This window comes from Chionomys nivalis, chromosome 18 (genome assembly GCF_950005125.1).
Source record: "Chionomys nivalis chromosome 18, mChiNiv1.1, whole genome shotgun sequence".
Taxonomy (NCBI): domain Eukaryota; kingdom Metazoa; phylum Chordata; class Mammalia; order Rodentia; family Cricetidae; genus Chionomys; species Chionomys nivalis.
Genome location: NC_080103.1, coordinates 33907775 through 33926754, shown reverse-complemented (window position 1 = coordinate 33926754; position 18980 = coordinate 33907775). Strand labels below are relative to the sequence as shown.

Below are 18980 nucleotides of genomic sequence, written 5' to 3'. Positions count from 1 at the left end.
CACCAGAAGTTTCAACTGGGGGATGGTGCACGAAGCTGATCTAAGAAAACACTTCCACAGCAGAGAAGCAAACACAGGAGCAAGCATCCCTGCGGCATTCTCCTTTCCAGAAGGACCCAGGCTGTTCCAAACCCAAGCCCTTTCCAATAGGAAGTTTACTACTTTATAACATCAGCTAGCTTTACAGGATCACTTATCAGAGTGAGAATCAGACTTGATTAACGGTAACACAGGACCCTTCCGCGGGCTAGGGAGCAGGGCTGATGGTACGGCGCGACCTTCATCTGTGTCCTTCAAACTTGTTCTCCTAAAATGTTCCCTTAGCCTGTCAACAATAATGGTGAAGCCTAGCTTAGGTTCAAGGTGGATGTTAACGCAGCATGCTGGGCTCTGCCGCAATGATGTGCGGCCAGCTCCGCATCGGAGACATGCTAAGAGAGAAGCCGACATCAACTGACGTTGCATGAAGCCATGTGTATGATTTTCTCCCGTTAATAACAGGGTTCTTCACCCATGCGTCAGCAGCAGGTGGAAGTGAGCAATGCTCCTCAGTCTGCTCCAGGGACTTACTTACACAGAAGAGCTGAGTTGCCCTGGGTTTTCTGGGATAGAGAAGACATGATTTGCCTGTAGGGAAGGAGATTCCTGGAGCTGGGATGTTCTGTGTGAGTGAGTACGGGCGTGACCTCTTCTCCATACCCAGGACCCTCCCGGGCCAGGGAAGCCATGAATCAATGTCCTGTAGCTTCCTCCATGCAGGCACTGGCACAATCTACTACCTTAAACTCCTAGAGGACAGTTCGTAAAGGCTGCTTGGTTATTTTCAAAACCCCAGGACCAGATTCAGAGGTGCTGGAGAGTCATTTCCTTCCGGAAGCCAGGAGCCCCTCTGGTGGTCAGACCCCAGAAAAAAACTTAAAGACGTGGAATTTACACCATCTCCACACCCAGTTAAACAGTCCTCAGATTCGTTCTGTAGCCAATCTGTAGGTGGACGAACTTAGAGAACTTGGAGCCCGGGTTGTCAGTCTAGGTGGCCTTTTTAGGAATTCCTTCTCCCTTGCTGTGGCGCTTCTTCCTCCCAGTGAGCTGCTCCAGGTTCCAACCTGCGCTCCGGGTTCAGCTGTTAGAATGCCTGACATGCCTAGTTAGACACCATCTCTTACTCATAGGTGACATTCATCACCACGATGTCCAGCACAACGTCTAAATATAATCGTGGCCGAGGACACACAAGCACTGTTGGAGTCTCAGTCTGCAGTTCTCTTGGGGGAAGAGCACCCAAGCGCTGTGCACATGGACTTCTAGGGACATGGTCTTTCTCATCTTAGATGTAAAAATGTGGGGACTCCATCCTCTGCTCCCCCAAATAGTTACCCATACAGGCATGAGGAATGATGTGCTACACTGAAATCAAATGTCCCACCCCTACCACACACACAAACACACACTAATGAGCCAGCCTTGCCATCCTCTGGATTAGGACTTGTGACAGTTATTGCTAACTGCCAACTTGACACTGTCTAGAGTCACCTGGGAAGAAAGTCCTGATGAGGTTGGGCTACCCTGGGTTGTTCTGAGGTCTTGTCCGTGGGGTATTCTTTCATCCTTTTTAAAAATTTTTATCTATTCTTATGTGTATGAGTGTTCTGCCTGCATGTATGTATGTGCACCACACGCATGCAGTGCTCATGGCAGTCCGAAGATGGTGCAGGATCCCCTGGAACTGGAGTAAGACTGTTATGAGCTGCTATATGAGTGCTGGGAACTGAACCTGGGTCCTCCGCTACGAGCAGCAAGCATTGTTTACAGCTGAGCCATCTCTCCATCCTTGTAGGGATTGTCCTAATTAAGAGGGAGGCTCAGCCCACTGTGGATGGTCCAACTCCTTAGGTTTAGGTCCTGGGTTGTATAAAGAGGAGAGAGAGCGCGAACATGTCTGCATTTATTCTCTCTCTGCTCTTGGATGTGTTGTGACCAGTTGCCTCAATTTCCTGGAAATAGTGGACTGTAAACTGGAATTGTAAGCCAAATCAAACCTTCCTCTCCTAAGTTGCTTTTTGTCAGGGTTTTTTATCTCAACAGGAATGAACTATGGTGGAGCTGGCTCTCACTTTAACTCAAATAATCATCTTGGTTCCTTAGTCTGCAAACAAGCCGGGATCTCAAACTGGGCGGAGTCGAGGCAGAATGCATTAATTCCCAGCTCACACAGCCTTGGCTCGACTCAGGTCTAGGCTTCTTTATAAAGACCACGAGAACACAGCGTGGCGGAGAGTCCACGCAGGATGGACTCAGCTGAGCACACAGACCCCTCTCCTCACGCAGCCACCTGGGCCTGGGAAAACCCAGAGTCCAGACGGAGCCTGGGGCACAGGAAGCCGTCCATCAGCTTCGGCGCTTCTTCTGCACAGAAAGCTCTTTGGAGAGGCTGAATGGAGGCTTTATGTAGCAAGTTCTCATCCACAAGCTAATAAATATGTGGAGTGGCCTCTCAGACCAGGTTCCTGCAGCCCGGACACTGAGGTCATTCAAGAGACAATCAGATGCCATCTGGGGAGAGCTGGGAAATGGCCTCAGAGGGCCAAGCAGTTACGTTCTCATTCCCAGGGTCTGACACATCCTTATCTCATTCACAGCGAGGAGGGGAGGGAGGCCGGCCAGCTCATCCACACTGCAGGCACAGAGCGAGCAAGTGCTCGGGCAACTGATAAAAACTGAAGGATCAGGAGTGAGTGTGCTTCCAGTTTTCCCAAGTAAATCCGGCCCCCTAAACGAATTTATCCCTTGCCTGCACTTTTACTCCAAGAACGGCATCTTTGTTGTGATCAGGCCTTGGCCTCAACTAGATTTGGGTTTTCATAGCTTTACTATAAAGTAATTACAGACCAGCAACTGTTTCCGGCCCAGCGCTCTACAGTATATAGTGATTAATGACTCAGTTATGTTCAACAGTTAGAGGCTATAGAGGACTCATATAGCTTACCCCGTTGTAAGGAACTGACCAATGGCCCAGAGCCCTTATTTCTGGTATATATTCTCATTTTTCTTATTTTTTAAATACAGAGTTAATGTCTTTTCTATATTAATAATCAGTCCTTAAATATAAGTGTAACTGTTAGGGAAGGCTGAGTTGGGGTGGTGGTGAAGGGCCTGGGCAAACAGCAAAGGGCTATTCGCATCCTCAGTATTTCTACAGCTCTCAAATGCTAGGCTATCCCTAGTACTGGGAAACCTTCCAAGGGGTCCAAGAGCCTAAAACTTCTTTTCGTAATAATACTGAGCCCTTCTTCTCCTGTTACACTGGGCCAAACGGGACACTGAGTGACATGCAGGTTCCATGAGAAGATGCAAGGCAGAGCCACCAGCTGCACTGATCCTGCATCCTGCAAGCTCCACTCCTGACCACCCCAGGCCCACAGCATGTAAGGAAACAGAGGAGGTTCCGACCTAAGCCGGTGTAGATGACACTATGAGAACCACTTGGTTTACTGAGAGCCAGCTCAGGGCTTGTGGGCAGCGTATGGCCTCACCTGGGCTACCCATCCAGACACAGTGGCTGCACGCACACCTTGGCCCGCCTCACTCACTGAAGAACTGCTCCGTCATGGGGCACCATCCTCCAGCTAACAAAGACTACCTAAAAACTATGATTAGTCTCACTTGAGTATTTACTACTATTACATTTTAAAGACACTTATAAAAATATATATGTTTGTTTATGCATACAGTGTTCTGGTTGCACATACGCCTGCAGGCCAGAAGAGGGCGCCAGATCTCATTATAGATGGTTGTGAGCCACCATGTGGTTGCTGGTAATTGAACTCAGGACTTCTTACTCTCTGAGCCATCTCTCCAGCCCCTTGCTTGAGTATTTAATTGGCAGACATTTATGGAGGGTGGGGCGAGGATGAACAAAGTGGGCTGTTCCTTCGCGGAAAACAACCAATAGCATTTGTTACCCAAACAAAGATCTGAGCCATCAAGCGAGAACTGGGGTTTTGAAGGACTGACAGTCACCACCAAGAAGCTCATACCTTGTCCACATTGTCACAGTTTGTCTGGGAAGATTGGTGGTGACATCAACTAGTGCATTTTGACAGGATATAATGAGATATGGAAACGCTCAAATGATCTAGCTGACTCCATGAACCAGTGTTCTTCAAACAGCCAGTGCATGACAGTGCCGCTCACTCAAACAGCAAGACAGACGGACGGACAGAAAAGGAACAGAGCTGAAGAGCTCAAAGAGGCTTCACTTCAGAGTCTACACTGCAGCTAACCTCCCAGGTGAGGCAACCTCCAGGGTCTAGATTAGAACCAGAGGAGATCTGTAATTATCTTAACCGGTTACTCACTAAAGGGCTCCTGCCCTTCTGAACCACATAGCTATCTATGTGAGGCTGGCTGCTTCAGCATCCAACCAGGACCTAATAAACTAAAGGCTGAAGCAGGCGCACAGGGAGCTGTGCTCTATTAGGCCAGACACAAAAGAGATCTGCAAAATATAAAACAAGACCATCCTTACCACTAAATGTGTTTTGAGAAAAGACTATCTTTCCCAACATATGCACTCTATCTTTATGCATAATAGCCTTATTGTTCGTTTCAAATGAATACACTAAATGAACACAAAGTGGCATGAAATACAATAAAATAAACATTTAAAATACCCCCCACTCTTGGCTGGGGAGATGTCTCCGAGGCTATTCCCAGAACTAATGTAACAGTTGCATATACCTGGCAGTCCGCCTGTATTCCCTGGAGCAAGCTGGCTAGCCAAAATGGTTCACCAAGAGACCTTACCTCAGCATATAAGGTGTAGAGAAATCTAGGAAGACATTCTAGATACACACACACACACACACACACACCAGCAGAGATGTGTACCCCAAGCACATGGATATGCACATCATATGCATGCATGTCACACACACGTGTAAATAATTTCTCCATTTTAATTTCCCACACAGTGAGTATAGTTATAACCAAAGGATTTTTAAAAGGCTTCTCAACCATTTTTAACAATGGAAAAAAGTCCTGAGACCAGAGCTTAGGAATTTTTCTCTACAGTTACAGTCAGTTGTGAGCTGCCTGGTGTGAATTCTGGGAACAAAACCCAGGGCCTCTGGGAGAGCCATTGCTCTTAGCCACTGGTCCATCTCTCCGGCCTCTGGGTTTTATGTTATCAGGAATTCTTGGGAGAATATACCACAATTCTTCTCAGTTGTCGACTCTTCCAGTGTTGCTCCTGACCCCTCTCTCCTCCCACCTCATATCCGGTCCGCCAGGAAATCAGCTCCCCCTTCATATTTCATCCAATCCCTTTCTTCCCCACCTCACCTGCTATGGAGAGGCTCCAAAGTCCCACCCATTACCCAAACACTTGCACGGCCCCCCAACTGCGCTCCTCCTTCTTGCCCTTTCCCTATCTGTCTACGAAAGTGAACCGCAGACGGCTTCCAGGCTCGTTCTGATGTGCAGATCCTGCGTAGCCTGTCCAGCCGCCATCACCCTCGCCTCAACCCCAAAAGCAGCTCCGATGGTCTCTCTGTTATCTGCTACAGAAGAGGCTGCTGACTTCACAGCAATCCTAGACACCCCGCTGACTGGTCCTTCCACTCTAAAGCAAGTTCTTAGCCTGAGCTCCTTTACCCTAACATCTCCGAGCCCCATCCCTGGTGAGCCTTTTCCCCTTAGCACAATCACAGTCTGGCAGAATTGACTTGGTTGTCTTTCTTTTCCATTGTCCCCTTCTCCCACCTCCAGAACAGAAGGCCCAGGGTGCTGTATCCTTAGCCCTTAGCCCTTAGACTGTGGCTCGCAGCAGGGGCATGGTAGATGATACAAATCATGAAATGATTATGTTCTAACTGCAAAGCTGTTTTAAACCAGAGCTGATTGGAAAAGCCCAAATGTCACAAGAACATTTTCTTATAAAGAAATTCAGGTTGGGTATCTGTTATTTGAAATACTTGAATGTTTCAGACTTCAGATTTCCCCATCTCCCCCGAAAAGGGTTTCTCTGTAGCTTTGGAGCCTGTCCTGGAACTAGCTCTTGTTAAACCAGGCAGGCCTCAAACTCACAGAGATCTGCCTGCCTCTGCCTCCCAAGTTCTGGGATTAAAGGTGTGAGTTATCACTGCCTGGCTCAGATTTCAGATTTAAAAAGAAAAAAATCTGTATACACACACACACAGACACATACAAAAATACATATGGAATGAGAGAGAGAGAGAGAGAGAGAGAGAGAGAGAGAGAGAGAGAGAGAGAGAGAGAGAGAGATATCTTGGGAGTGCAATCCAGATGTAAACATGAAATTGATTTATGCTCCAAATATACTTTATATTCACGGAATGAAGATAACTTATGCAAAAATTTTGTTCATAAAACAAAGCTGCATGGTTGGAAACTCCTAGTTGTGACTTCAAGTTGATAATCAAAAGAGTTACAGGATATGGCGCACGCTGGGCTTCAGATAGATTCAGCACAGTTTCCTGTCCCTCAGGAGGAGGTAAAGGAAGGAGATGGGCTCATGTGTTTAACACAGAATGATGTATAACCAACAAAGCTAGTCACAAAGAATTATTTGATGATATTTTATTCCGATGATAAATAAAGAAAACTCATGAAAATCCAGTCTTGTTCTCTCTACAACATGTGGTCTTTTCAGAATCTCCCAAGAACACTGTTCCTCAGTTTTCTCCTTCCAGGGACTCTGGGGGTAGCCATGGCTTCCCTAATCCCTGCTACCCTCTCCTGCTCCTTCAGTCTGAGCACACACACTGTCCCCAAGGCTGAGACTTCCCCAACAGTCCTCAAAGACCTGACAGCTGTTTGCTGCCTCACGAAGACAAGCATCCTTCCTGACAAAGTGTCAGTGTTATTCACAATGTCAATGTAAGTCCTTCCAAGGAAACTCTGATGTGGGTAAAACTTCAGGCCAAACCCAATCGTCTCCACCCACACAAGGCCAGACAATACTCTAATAACAAAAGGTCTTTAGAACTTCACCTTGCCGTACATGAACCAACATAAACACCTTCTTTATGTAGTCTAAATACAGTTCTTCTTTTCGAAGTTGAGCTATAACGTACTATGTTGTTACATTTCATATTAAAAGCTCCCATGATGTTTAGAAACAGAGCTATAGCCAAACGCCGCATTGTTGTAACATGTCATGACCACTAGAGGGCAGAGTTCAACAGCAAACAACTCCAGGGCTAAAATCCTCCAAAGTATCAAATACTCTACGGTATTGCGAGAACAAGATCTCCTAAGTAGACAGATCTAAGCCACAGAAGATGCCAGAACTACCTCTCTAAAAACTTAGGGCACCTCTTCCTGAAAATGTGAGCATTTAGGGAAACAAGAAGTGACTCCTGTTTCCATACTGTGTGACAGGGTTAACAACAGAAGTCAGACCAAAATAGAGACAGGGAAGAACTTCTGAGAATTCTTACAGACATAAGTTGTAGTTGCATCGGGAAACAAAGATCTTTGGAATGCTGGGATTGGGGGCACACACCTGTAATCCCAGCATGTGAGAAAACCCAGGCAGAAGGATGACGGATTCGGGTAGCCTGGGCTACATGGTGAGACCCAGTTTCAGTCTCCATTCAAACGCTCCTTGTATTCAGTTGGGTGGCACTCGGGCACCAGCTAGGTATTAAGAGCACAAGCGAGTCCCCTAGCCGCCGAGCTGGGCTGTTGTTGAAAGCGTACCACCACATAGGAGAAGCGTTCGGAGGGAGATCCAAGGGTGACCCTCGAGGTTACTGTCAGGAGTGGGGGAAGGCCTGAGTCAGGGATGTGCCCAGGAGGCTGGAACAGCAGCTGCTACCGTGTGCTATGGGCACCAAGCACACCCCAGGTTCTGTGCGAAGAACTTTCATGTATGAACTCATTCAACCCTCGGATTTCTTGTTTATGGTCGAGGAAACCTGGCTCCCGAGAGGTTCGGTGAATGCCAAGAACCAGTTTGGCAGGCATATTTGTTGGTCACCAGCATCACCGTGACCAACACGCACAGACTCGGCGGCTTTAAAATGAAGCTGGGGGTGGGGGTGCGTGCCTGTAATCCCAGCACTCAGGAGCTGAGGCTAGCCTCAGCTACATGCTGAAGTCAGAACCAGCCTTGGGTACATAGCAAAACCCTGCTTCAGATAAAAGTGTCCTTTCGAGTTTTCCAGAGATCAGCAAGGCCACACCCACCCTAAAGCTCCAGGGGAACACAAGAATAGTGCTTGCTCAAAGAGCAGTGTCGGCTCCTAACTGAAGCCAGCCCCCCACATTCTTCGCACCCCCAGGGAAGAGCGCAAGGCGTTCAGGCCCTCACTACCACAAAGTGTGCTGCTGTTCTGCATCTGAGGAGGTCACAGGGGTAAGCAAATCTCAAATACAACGGAGGAACCTCCCCTGGGAAACCATCTCCTTGATCATCATCCGCGCCTACCAGGGAGCACTCCATGGTGTTTTTGAGGCAGGGATTCTCACTGAACCTGGAGCTCACTATTTGATTAAGCTGGCTGGCTAGTGAGCCTGCTTCCGCCTCTTCAAGTGCCTTGGGCCTTCACACTTATGTAGCGAGCGCTTTACTGACTGAGCCATCTCTCCAGCCTGTACGCTGTCATCTTAATTTGGTCACTTGATCCACAAAAAGAGACTGTTACCAAATAAGGTGTCACTCACAAATACTGAGGTTAGAATTCCAATCTGTCTCTTTTTTGGAGGATCTTCTCCTGACTTGCTTATAACTGCAAAACTATTTGTAAATAAGGTCACGTATCCAGATACTAGAAGTTACTTTCCAATATATATTACCAGTGGACACGGTGTAACCCACAACGAAATCATAGTATCGGCTTCAAGCCACTCAGCTGTTCTGCCTCAGAACCTTATAGGCCAAGGGAAAGGAGCAGGGAGGACAGGATGGTGGAGCTTAGGGACTAAGGGACATGCCAGGACACGAGGTGAGACGCAGACAGGCTCCCTAGGATTTTAGGTCCAGTCACGGAGCTGATTCTAAAAGAAGCCGCATTTCTGGTTCATGTTTGCTCATCAGTTTTTCAATGACTTCTCTTTATCAGGGTCTAAGTCAGCAGTTCTCAACCTGTGGGTCACGACCCCATGGATGGAATGACCCTTCCACAGGGGTCACTGAGAGACCATCTGAAAACACAGATATTTACATTATGATTGATAACAGTAGGAAAATTATAACTATGACATAGCAACAAAATAATTTCAAGGTTGGGGGGGGTCACCACAACATGAGGAACTGTACTAAAGGGTCGCAGCATTAGGAAGGTTGAGGATCACTCGTCTAAGTAGTCTTAGGAAAGCCTCCAGGAAGGGCTGTGTCTCGGCTTCAAGGCTGAAGTTTGTAACATGAAATATAATTCCCAGGAGATCCACACTTGATTTATTCCACTCCAAGCAGAGCAGCACCTGACCTGCGGGGCCATCTGGACAAGCCCCAGTCAGAGCCACCAGGCTTCGAGCACAGGGATGTCCCCACACACCGCTGCAATGCAGAGCTAGGCTGCTGGGAGCCAGTGTGTCTGCCAGCCCCACAAGCTGCATCCCTCCGAAGGTTGCGTGGTGTTTCAGCACCACTGCATTTGTGATGGTGTGAGATCACAGGCCTTGCACAAGGACTCAGCTGGGTCAGGAGGCACCAGATAAGGGTGCTGTCAGTGATAGGAAGTTGCACAATGGTAATGTCAGCATGAGGCAACAGAATTTTCTGTTGGGAGCCTGCAACACATCATTGGCAGGGCGAAGGAGGGAGGGAGAGGTGGGTATGCTGTCTAAGGCAGGAGGCGGGGGTGGGGTGGAGCGGCTAGAGAGTAGGGGTGGTCAGCAAACCTTCCTGTGAAGAGATCCGCTGGCTCCACAGCCACACAAACACACACACACACAAACACACACACAAACACACACACACAAACGCACGATGACTGCACAAAGGCAGGTAATTCGTAATACAGAGCTGGCTGTGCCCCAGTGAAATTTTATAAATATATACTGCCATGTGAATTTTGTATCATTTTGCCACTCTTTTTAAATTAGGAAATAAAGACATTTACAGGCTAGCATTCATGTTTTGCCCATGAAAAACGGGGTGGGCCAGATTTGGCCCTGAATAGGAGCTTCCCCACCCCTGACTTTAAGCAGATCCCCAAATGCTCGTGGGTTGATTTACCATGGGCGGTAGCATGGTCTCTGTGTGGGACCCCCTTCCTGCTTAAGAAGCTGCCTGGCCTCTGGCCAGATCCCAGACCTCAAGTGAACTTGAGCTGCCCCCAGTTTCCTCTCTCTCACCTGCTCCATTCAAGCCCTGCCAGGATCTGTTGGCTCACTGCATAAAATGGCTCCTAATTCCCCCTCTAAAAGACCTCGGGCAACACCTGGCCTGGCAACACCTGGCCTGGCCGTGCCCCCTGTCACCCTCTTAGGTAAGCAGGCTTCATGTCACCTCCCCGTCACCTGGTCCCTCTTGACCGACTTGTGAATACATGGTAGAGGCTCAGAAGGCACCTGCTGAATGAGCCTCTATGGTGAAACCCAATCTGTAAGGGCTCTCTCCACCTGCGGGGGGGGATGGGGGGGCATGGGGGGATGGAGAGGTTTGTCCCCACAGAATCAGCCTGTCTCAAACTGGAAACTTGCTCCCCCACGGGGGAGGGGGCAGTCCCCAAAGATTAAAAGAGGAGATTTTCACTTCCACGTTCAAAAGCCAGGCTTAGTAAGTCTTATTTGCATTGAGTAAGTATTAGCCTTTTTAGTACGATTCTGTGAGCGTTGACAAGTGACCAGTTGCGTAGTTATTTCTAGCACCAAAGACTTGTTCACTCCCCCGTCATTCCCCCAAGGTCCCCTTTTAAAGATACCCTCTCTCATCCCTTGTCAATCACGAACTCGTTTTCTGTCTCTACAGATATGGTTCTAACTGACGGACTTTTAAAGATTAAAAACGTGTTTTTTTTTTAATTATGTGTATGTGCGTGTCTGTGTGTGGGTGCGTGTGAGTGCAGAGCCCATGGAAGACTATGTGTGTCAGATCCTCTGAAATGGGAGTTACTGGTGGTTGTTACCACCCCCCCCCACACATGTGGATGCTGGGACTAGAAGACCCCTCTAAGAAGCTGTGTATATCCTCAATCACTGAGCCATCTCTCCAGCCCTGCTGGTGGCCTTTGAGGCATTTTCCACGAGGCATACTGCCCTTTTGGCACACTAGGGGTTGTGCCCATTTCTTTCTCTAGTCAAAGACTATGTCATTGCACGGGTCTCCATCAACTGAAGTAGACGTTCAGGCTGTCTCCAGTTTTTGTCGCTGGAGAACAATGTCACATATAAGCACATACACGGAGACTTTCCTATGGACATACATTCTTGTTATAAGATTTTGGTGTTTTGTTTTTATTTTTTAAGGTGGCCATATTTCTGTAAACCTGAAGGATAGGATTCTGCTGGAGGAGGAACTGTTTTCTACCCTGCTTGTCTGTTTTCCTACCCAGTGGCTACAATTTTCTAAACTGTAGTAACACTAATCTTCCTAAAAATAGTGACACAGCGCACACTGGGGGCAGAGTGGGCGAAGCTGAATGCGGGCCCAGAGTGAGTCTGGACTGTTTCACACTGGCCGCAGGCACCCGTTTGATCTGGTCCCACAGGGGACAGCACGGGCTCTGTGGATGTGCACACTCAGGCAAAAAACCTGCAGAGCCAGCCAGTTGGGCCATTCTCTGGTTCGGATAACTTGTTAAAATCTCATGGAATGTACAGCGAGCCATTGTTTCTCTAAGTCCCTTTCATGACTTTGTGAGCTGGTTAATTCAGAGCAGACTCGCCTACTTTCCTGCCGGAAGAAAAGACTCCCCTCAAAGACAGCTATTTAGCCGTGACCATGGCTGCAGCCATATTGAGCACAAAAGGGGAGCTGAAGCCCTGCTGCCCCCTCTTCTACCAAGGCCTCCCACGGCCACGCTGCTTATTCTTGGTGCTGGAATTCGCATAATTATTTCTCTTTTCATCTGCTGGGTGACCTAAGGTATCCCAAGCCGACCGCGGGGGAAATGGCCTCACAGAGATCTGAGCCCCTGGCAGACTAATTTCTATAGACTTAGAAAACCCTCTGGGAACGAGCATTAACCCCACAAAGGATGGCTTTCTAAGCCCCCTTAGGACTCCCCTAGGCTCCAGAGGAAGAAGTAGAAGGGCCCTGGGCCCTGTTCAGCACAAAAGCTCCAATGTTGTGACCTTCCTTCTAACCTGCAATGCAGGCTTGGAGACTGCAAGCTTTATTAGCGCTCACAAGTGGGCAACAAGAATCCACCAAGGCTGACGATAGGAATGGAGCCAGGAACAAAGGCTCTGCCCCCTCCTAACACTTCCTTATGAGCTCCCTGGAGAGCAGGCCTTCAGTCTGCTGGCCACATGGTGCAGTGCACATCCGCCCACTGGAGGACACTTGCCTCTTGGCTCCTAACTTGAAAATGCAGGTGGTCTATGCTTCCGGCTTCACCAGGCTTTCTAATTTATCTTTCGTAAAAGCAATTTATTTCAAGATGGAAAATCTATAATGAACATTTTTTCCCCTGGAAGAAAATCACCTAGCCATGTCCTTGCCAGTCACATCCCTCCTCAACTTTCAAACATGCCCAGAAAATAGATTTCACTAAAGTTAAGGGTGGGCCACCCGTGTGAAGAGGCTCCTGGGAGTCTTCAGCGTAAGGAAGATGAGCTTGCCTCGAAAGCTCAGGGAACATCTCGGAAGAGGGGGTGGAAGGAGATGAGCCAGAGGACCAGGAAGTTTGCTGTGAGATTGTTTCCTAGAAATCACAGGAACACTCGTCCAGGACAATTATGAAACATAGCTGCCTAAACATGATCCAAGCAACGATGACATCGCTAGACACGGCAGTGAGGAAGGGGGACATCTCAGGGGCCCCAGGCCTAGACAGAGAACTATAGGCAATTCATAACTGCTCAGAGAGAATCAGCCTTTCCCAGGGATGAGACCCCCTAATTGGTTATCCAATACCAAGTGGTCAGTCCTGAAACCATACACAAACAAGCCGTGCTGAACAAACCCAGAAGGCTATATTTATAGATTTATGCGTATGTGTTTAGCAGTAATAATCAAAAAGAGGCCGTCAGTTTGAGAGAGAGTTGGGGGAAGGGTGAGAAAGAGAACAGGAAAGGAAGTGATGTGATTACATATTAATTAAAATTTTAATTATAAAAGAGATGAACTAAAGAAAATAGACGGGAAATATACATTGCCTGTGGAATTCAGTAAAAGCAAATGCCTAACTGTTGAATCTGAACAAAGCAGGCCCAGAAAACAGTTCAAAGAATGACAAGAACATGGAAGCAGACGTTTATGAAGGGTTATAAACGTGAGACACAGGGCCATCGAGATGGTTCGGCCAGCTAAGGTGACGGCTGCCCAGCCCTACAGCCCGAGTTCCATCCCCGGGACCCATGTAAAAGTGGAAGAAGATCAACTCCTTCAAGTTATCCTAATTTTCACACACACGCACGTGCACACGTGAAATAATTCCTCTAGGGCTTTTTAAAAAGTGCAACACAACGGATCATAACCCAAATATAAGTGTCAATCTCCTGTATTCACAGGGGACAGAACCAGTAAGTGATCATCGTCCATCACCATCTCTGAGATACAACGTTAAGTGCTTCTCGTGGTCCCAAACAATTTGGCGCTTTTATAATCAAGAGCGCTGGCGTAGCTGGCAGCAGGGGGCACATGTCTACGACACAGGCTTTCAGGAGGCTGAGACAAGGGGACTACAAATTTCAAGCTAACCATCCTAGGCTACAACGTGAGTTTATGGCTAGCCTCAGCTACATAGTCTGTCTCAAACAATGATGAAAACAAGGCACAGTGACAATGTAAGAACTTCCACCACTTGCTAAAAAAAATATAAAAGTGAAAAGAAAGAAAAAAGTCTCTCTCTGGTCTCTCATAGACATAGAGATCACTAAAATGTTAAAATTAGAAGAACAGATGCCCTTCCCAGCCTTCCTGTTTATGGGAAGACTGACCCTATAGAGAAAGTGAAAGTTCAAGGTCACACTGGTTTCTTTTTTTTTTTTTTTTAACTTTTATTGATTCTTTGTGGACTTCACATCATGCATTCCGATCCCACTTATCTCCCTGTCCTGAGTCCACCTTCCACACTTGCAACTTTGCCCCAAATCAAAACCAAACCTAAAAGAAAAACCCAAAACCAAACCAAACAGAAACAAACAACAAAACAAAAACAAACAAAACAAAAGTCGGAGAATCTTGTGGACGGTTACCCTTTAGTCCACAAGTGTTTATTTCCTGGAGTCACTGGTCTGCCTCCAGGCCTGGCTTCTTACACCACTGAGAACGGGTTCGCACTGGTTCTTCTTGGATGCCCTGTTGCCCTGTGTCATGGAGATCCTGCCATTTTGGATCTGTAGGTTCGTCCCCTTCACATGCTCCAGCAGTTCATAGATTCAGTGGGTGCTGGGGTGGGCCAGCAAGGCCACACTGTTAAAACTCTGGTGTGGAGCAAACACCCCTCGGTGGGGCCAAGGGACATGTGACTCAGCTCCCGTCGGAAGGACAACACACCGAACTATTAGCAATGGTTTCAGCATCACATTTTCTAAGCAATCACCCGTGACATGTCTGAGAAACTGGACACGGAGTAAACATGTCTGGATGGAGCTATGCTTATGACAAGATTAGGCACGAAGGAGGTGGGTGCAAAACTCTATTCCAGCTATGCTTGGAGTAACTACCTCTGAATGTTACTTACTTCTATTAAAAAAGAAAAGAAAAGTTCGTTTTATCTAGCATCAGGTATGCCAGATACGCAGAGGAAAATTCCAGAGCTGTTCCGTCCTAACCAAGTCAGTGACAACACGGTCGGCAGCAGCAGAAGGGGAGGCCATTGAGCTGTCTGCATTCCGGTCCCATTGAGATGTAGTGAGAAGCAGTTATATTTGACTACAGAAAAGGTTCTGTGATTATATAAAACAGCTCAAGCCCAACCTTCAAGATGACAGCCTTCTGAGCTATTGTAGGAGGAAAAAAAAAAAAAACTGTGAGGGGTGAATTCATGAAATGAGGGAGAGTAGAAATAGGGGAAAACAGACCCAAAACGGTCCAAGAGCAGATGAAAGACAAAATCAGCAAAGAAGGCAAAGCCAACGCCATCCTCCTCCCCGCTGTGGGGTGGGGGGCTATGTGGAATCTGCTATTATTTTCCTGTCCCATCCACACATCAGATACAACCTTTAGGGTCTAGACAGGAGGTGCAGCAGGAGGCCAGCCCCATGGACAGTGTGAAACCCCATCAACCACCCTGGGGCTTCCTTCCGTTCCCTATGCAAAGAACTTAGGTAACCAAGCAACGGTCCCCGTCCATGCCATATTAATGTGCAGCAGACACAAACCCCCAGGTGGGAGGATACAGAACTCAAGCTGGGCAGAGCTGACGTCTGGGTTCTCTCTCCTCCAGCACTGTCTTGTCCTGGCACTGCAGTGTGGCCGCCAGCTAAGAGGACAGCTTCCGCCTCAGGCCTGGGAGGCATGGGGCAGCTACATGACTGGGAAGCGGGGAGATGCTTGGTCATGCCATTGTTAGGTGCTTCTGTTCAGATGGGGCTTGACCACCAAGCTGAGCTGACCACTCCTATCCTAGGGGAACCTTAAGTCCTTAAACATCTGACCCCTTGACTGGTGTTCATTAGGTCAGTGGTGAACCTACCAGAAAGGCCCCTCATGACACAACAGACTCAATGTATAATTTCTTACTTCTTGATGCCCCGAAGACATTGAATGCACAAGGAGATCATAGAGAAGAAAGAGCTCAAAGTCAAGGGGTTAAGCTGCTCCTCCCTTTAGCCTCACCTCTCATCTGCCTTGGTCTCTCTTCAGCCACCACAGACACTAGTTACCCTGACTCTGGTCTTTACACCATCTGCCTAGCTCTGAGGGACACTTCCATCAGGGAAGTGCTGTGATGGCCAGAACTGGCCCAAGACTGACAGGTAGGATCCTTGGGACCTTGTGCTTAGAGACCTCTCTTGATATTATTGTGGACCATTGAGGCAATGAAATATTCCACACTGGCCCAGCCATTGCTCTAGGCCAGTGATTCTCAACCTTGGGTCATGACCTCTTTGGGAGTCAGATGACCCTTCCACAGGGGTTGATTAAGACCATCAGAAAACACAGATATTTACATTATAATTCATAACCATGGCAAAACCATAGTTATGAAGTAGCAACAAAAATAATTTTATGGTTGGATGTCACCACAACACGAGGAACGGTATTAAAGGGTTGCAGTATTAGGAAGGCTGAGAACCACTGCTCTAGACCAAGGGCAGAGAAAGAAAATAAGGGGAGGTGGGGCTGGAGAGATGGCTCAGGGTTAAGAGCGGTTGTCGCTCTTCTAGGAGGACTCATGTTTGGTTCACCCCACCCACATGGTGGCTCAAATCATCTGTGCCTCCTGTCTCAGGGGGTCTGATGCTTTCTTCTTTCTTGGTTCAACTCCGTATGACAGATATTCAGGAGCGAGTTGCAGTAACTCAGATAATACAACAGTCTTCCCCTTACCCTCAGGTATATAATCCAAGGCCCTCGGCGGGACTGAAATCACAGATGATATCACAGTCTATAAATACCATCCTATGTTTTAGCCTCTGTGGCCTGCAGGGCTGCCACGTGGAAGCAGTCAGTCCACACTTTCACGTTTAACGCCCCAGCGTGGCAGTCACATCGCTCGCCTGTGCTTCAGAACCCGTCAGTAAAATGAGGGTTCCTTGAACGCAAGCCCCGCAATGCTGGGCCAGCCAGTCTGCTACTGTGTGAGGGACGCATGGCAGCGTACAGTGTGGACACACAAAAAGGACAAGCAGGACACAGCAAGATCAAGACGCTACTCAGACATTTAAAACGTTTGAACTGCTTACTTCTGGAATTTTCGATTTAGCAGTTTTGAATCCTAGCTGGTGGTAGGTAGGGGAAACCACAAAGCGGCGAGAGCTTCTGCACTAAAATGAACAATCCTAAAACGGCCGGTCTGTAGCAGAGCCGTCACGGGATTCTTGGAAAAAGAGGTTTAGAGGTTTGTAAAAGGGGGAAGCGAGTTCCTGGAGCAAGGATCAGGGTTTCGCTTGGTGAGCACAAAGGGTTGGAGCCTCTGGTGGGGGACAGTCAACCTCTGAACAGTGGAACGGAGTGACTTTAAAGTGTGAACTGCATCTGCTGTCTTCTGCTACAGCCAAGTCAAACACTCTCTGTGGCTACCACTGCTGCTCAGCAGTGCACGACCTCGTGTGAACAGATGTGCTGTGCACAGGAGGGGCTCAGACACACGGTTCACAAACCCTGCTGGCTGTGGCTCACACACTGGCCACAGTCCCAGTCCTTCACACAGTACTCAGAACTAAGGAAAGGGAAGAAGCCGATAGTGGTGGCACATACCTTTAATCCCAGCACCCAGAAGGCAAAAGGAAGAGGATCTCTGTGAGTATGAGGCCAGCCTGGTCTACAGAGCAAGTTCCAGGAGGCCAAGGCTACACAAGAAGAAATCCCCTCCACACCCCAAAAGAGAAAAATTGAAAGGGGAAGAAATAATCCCCACCTCCATCACCACACAGTCCATTACAACTGCTTAGTGACTGAGGAAAGCGGGGGAGGGCTTGTTGTAAAGGAAAAGACAGCTCTTAGGATTCCAGGGCCTTCATCCTCCCTACTCAAGATAAAGCTTTGGACACAATGCCTCTTCTACGCCCTGCCCAAATCCCCCAAATCTGAAAACTAAGAGATCAAAGAAAGAATTCACTCAACAACAGAACAGTATGACCTCACTTGGTGGCAAACTGTGATTTGGATCCATAAAACCCTCTGTTAGCTGTTAATTCAGTGTGAATATTATATGTCAGGGACACAATAATGAGTTTGATTATAGGGTGCCGACGCCAGACCGCTTTGGAGGTATTACTGCCAGAACTTACAAAACAAAAACAACTCCAAATCTTAAAACACATCGGAGGTACGTGGGGGAAAGATCATAGGCTTTAACAGTGTGACAGGGACCCTTACCAAGATTACCAAAGGCCCATGAGAGCCAAATTTCCTCTGGCTGTTTCAGGTGATATGGTCGGCTCTCTACGTAAGTTAGACTAGGCAGCATTTGGCAGCCCTGTTAGAATGGGGGGGTCTGTTACCCAGAGCCGTAACTACAAGTTACACCCAGCTTTCTTACCTTCACATATTCCAGAGTTGGGTCCAGAAGATGTGGATCCCTGAAAAGAGAACAGAGGGACAGATATAAGACAGTTAGAACAAGTTAGGACAACGTACACTAATTCTTACAGAAACATATCCATTTTAATTTAATATATAACATTATTTCCCTCTCATCATTTATGTTAGTGAGCTGCCTCCAATTCCCAGATGATATGCCCAACACACAAGGGTGATACCAGAGTCTTCTCGTGTGTGTGTGTGTGTGTGTGTGTGTGTGTGTGAGAGAGAGAGAGAGAGAGAGAGAGAGAGAGAGAGCAACCAGGAGCTCAGTCCAGATATGTCATTCTTTGCAGCCAAATTAAGGTCTCAGGAAGTGATAGCATTTTATACATGATGATTCTAAGCACACACAAGCCTTGAAAACTAGCCTCAAGTTTGAAAGCGGAGCACCAAAGGAGCAAAGGTGAGGGCGGCATTGGATGCTCAAACATGCCGCTCTTCGTAGCATTGATGTCATCTAGGTTAATGTCCAGACAACCACAGCAGGCCGCTGTGCCCGTTGGACAATAAGGAAATGGAGGTCCTGGCAGGCGGGCAGCTGGCCAGCCCCTGGGTCCTTGCACACAGCCCTGCTCCTCAAGAACATCTTTTATCAGTAACGCTCCCCACCCGCTGTGTAAACCTGAATGACTCAGCTGAATATCTTCTA

The 18980-nt window shown here is 47.8% G+C and overlaps 1 protein-coding gene across 1 annotated transcript in view; it reads right to left on the bottom strand.

Moving 5' to 3' along the window:
• The window catches only part of Bcar3 (BCAR3 adaptor protein, NSP family member), a 103807-nt gene that overhangs the window by 53888 nt on the left and 30939 nt on the right, over positions 1-18980 (bottom strand). Inside the window, exon 3 of the mRNA XM_057793400.1 lies at positions 18288-18327. Coding sequence (XP_057649383.1) covers positions 18288-18327 — 40 coding nt within the window. The remainder of the gene's footprint in view (positions 1-18287; positions 18328-18980) is intronic.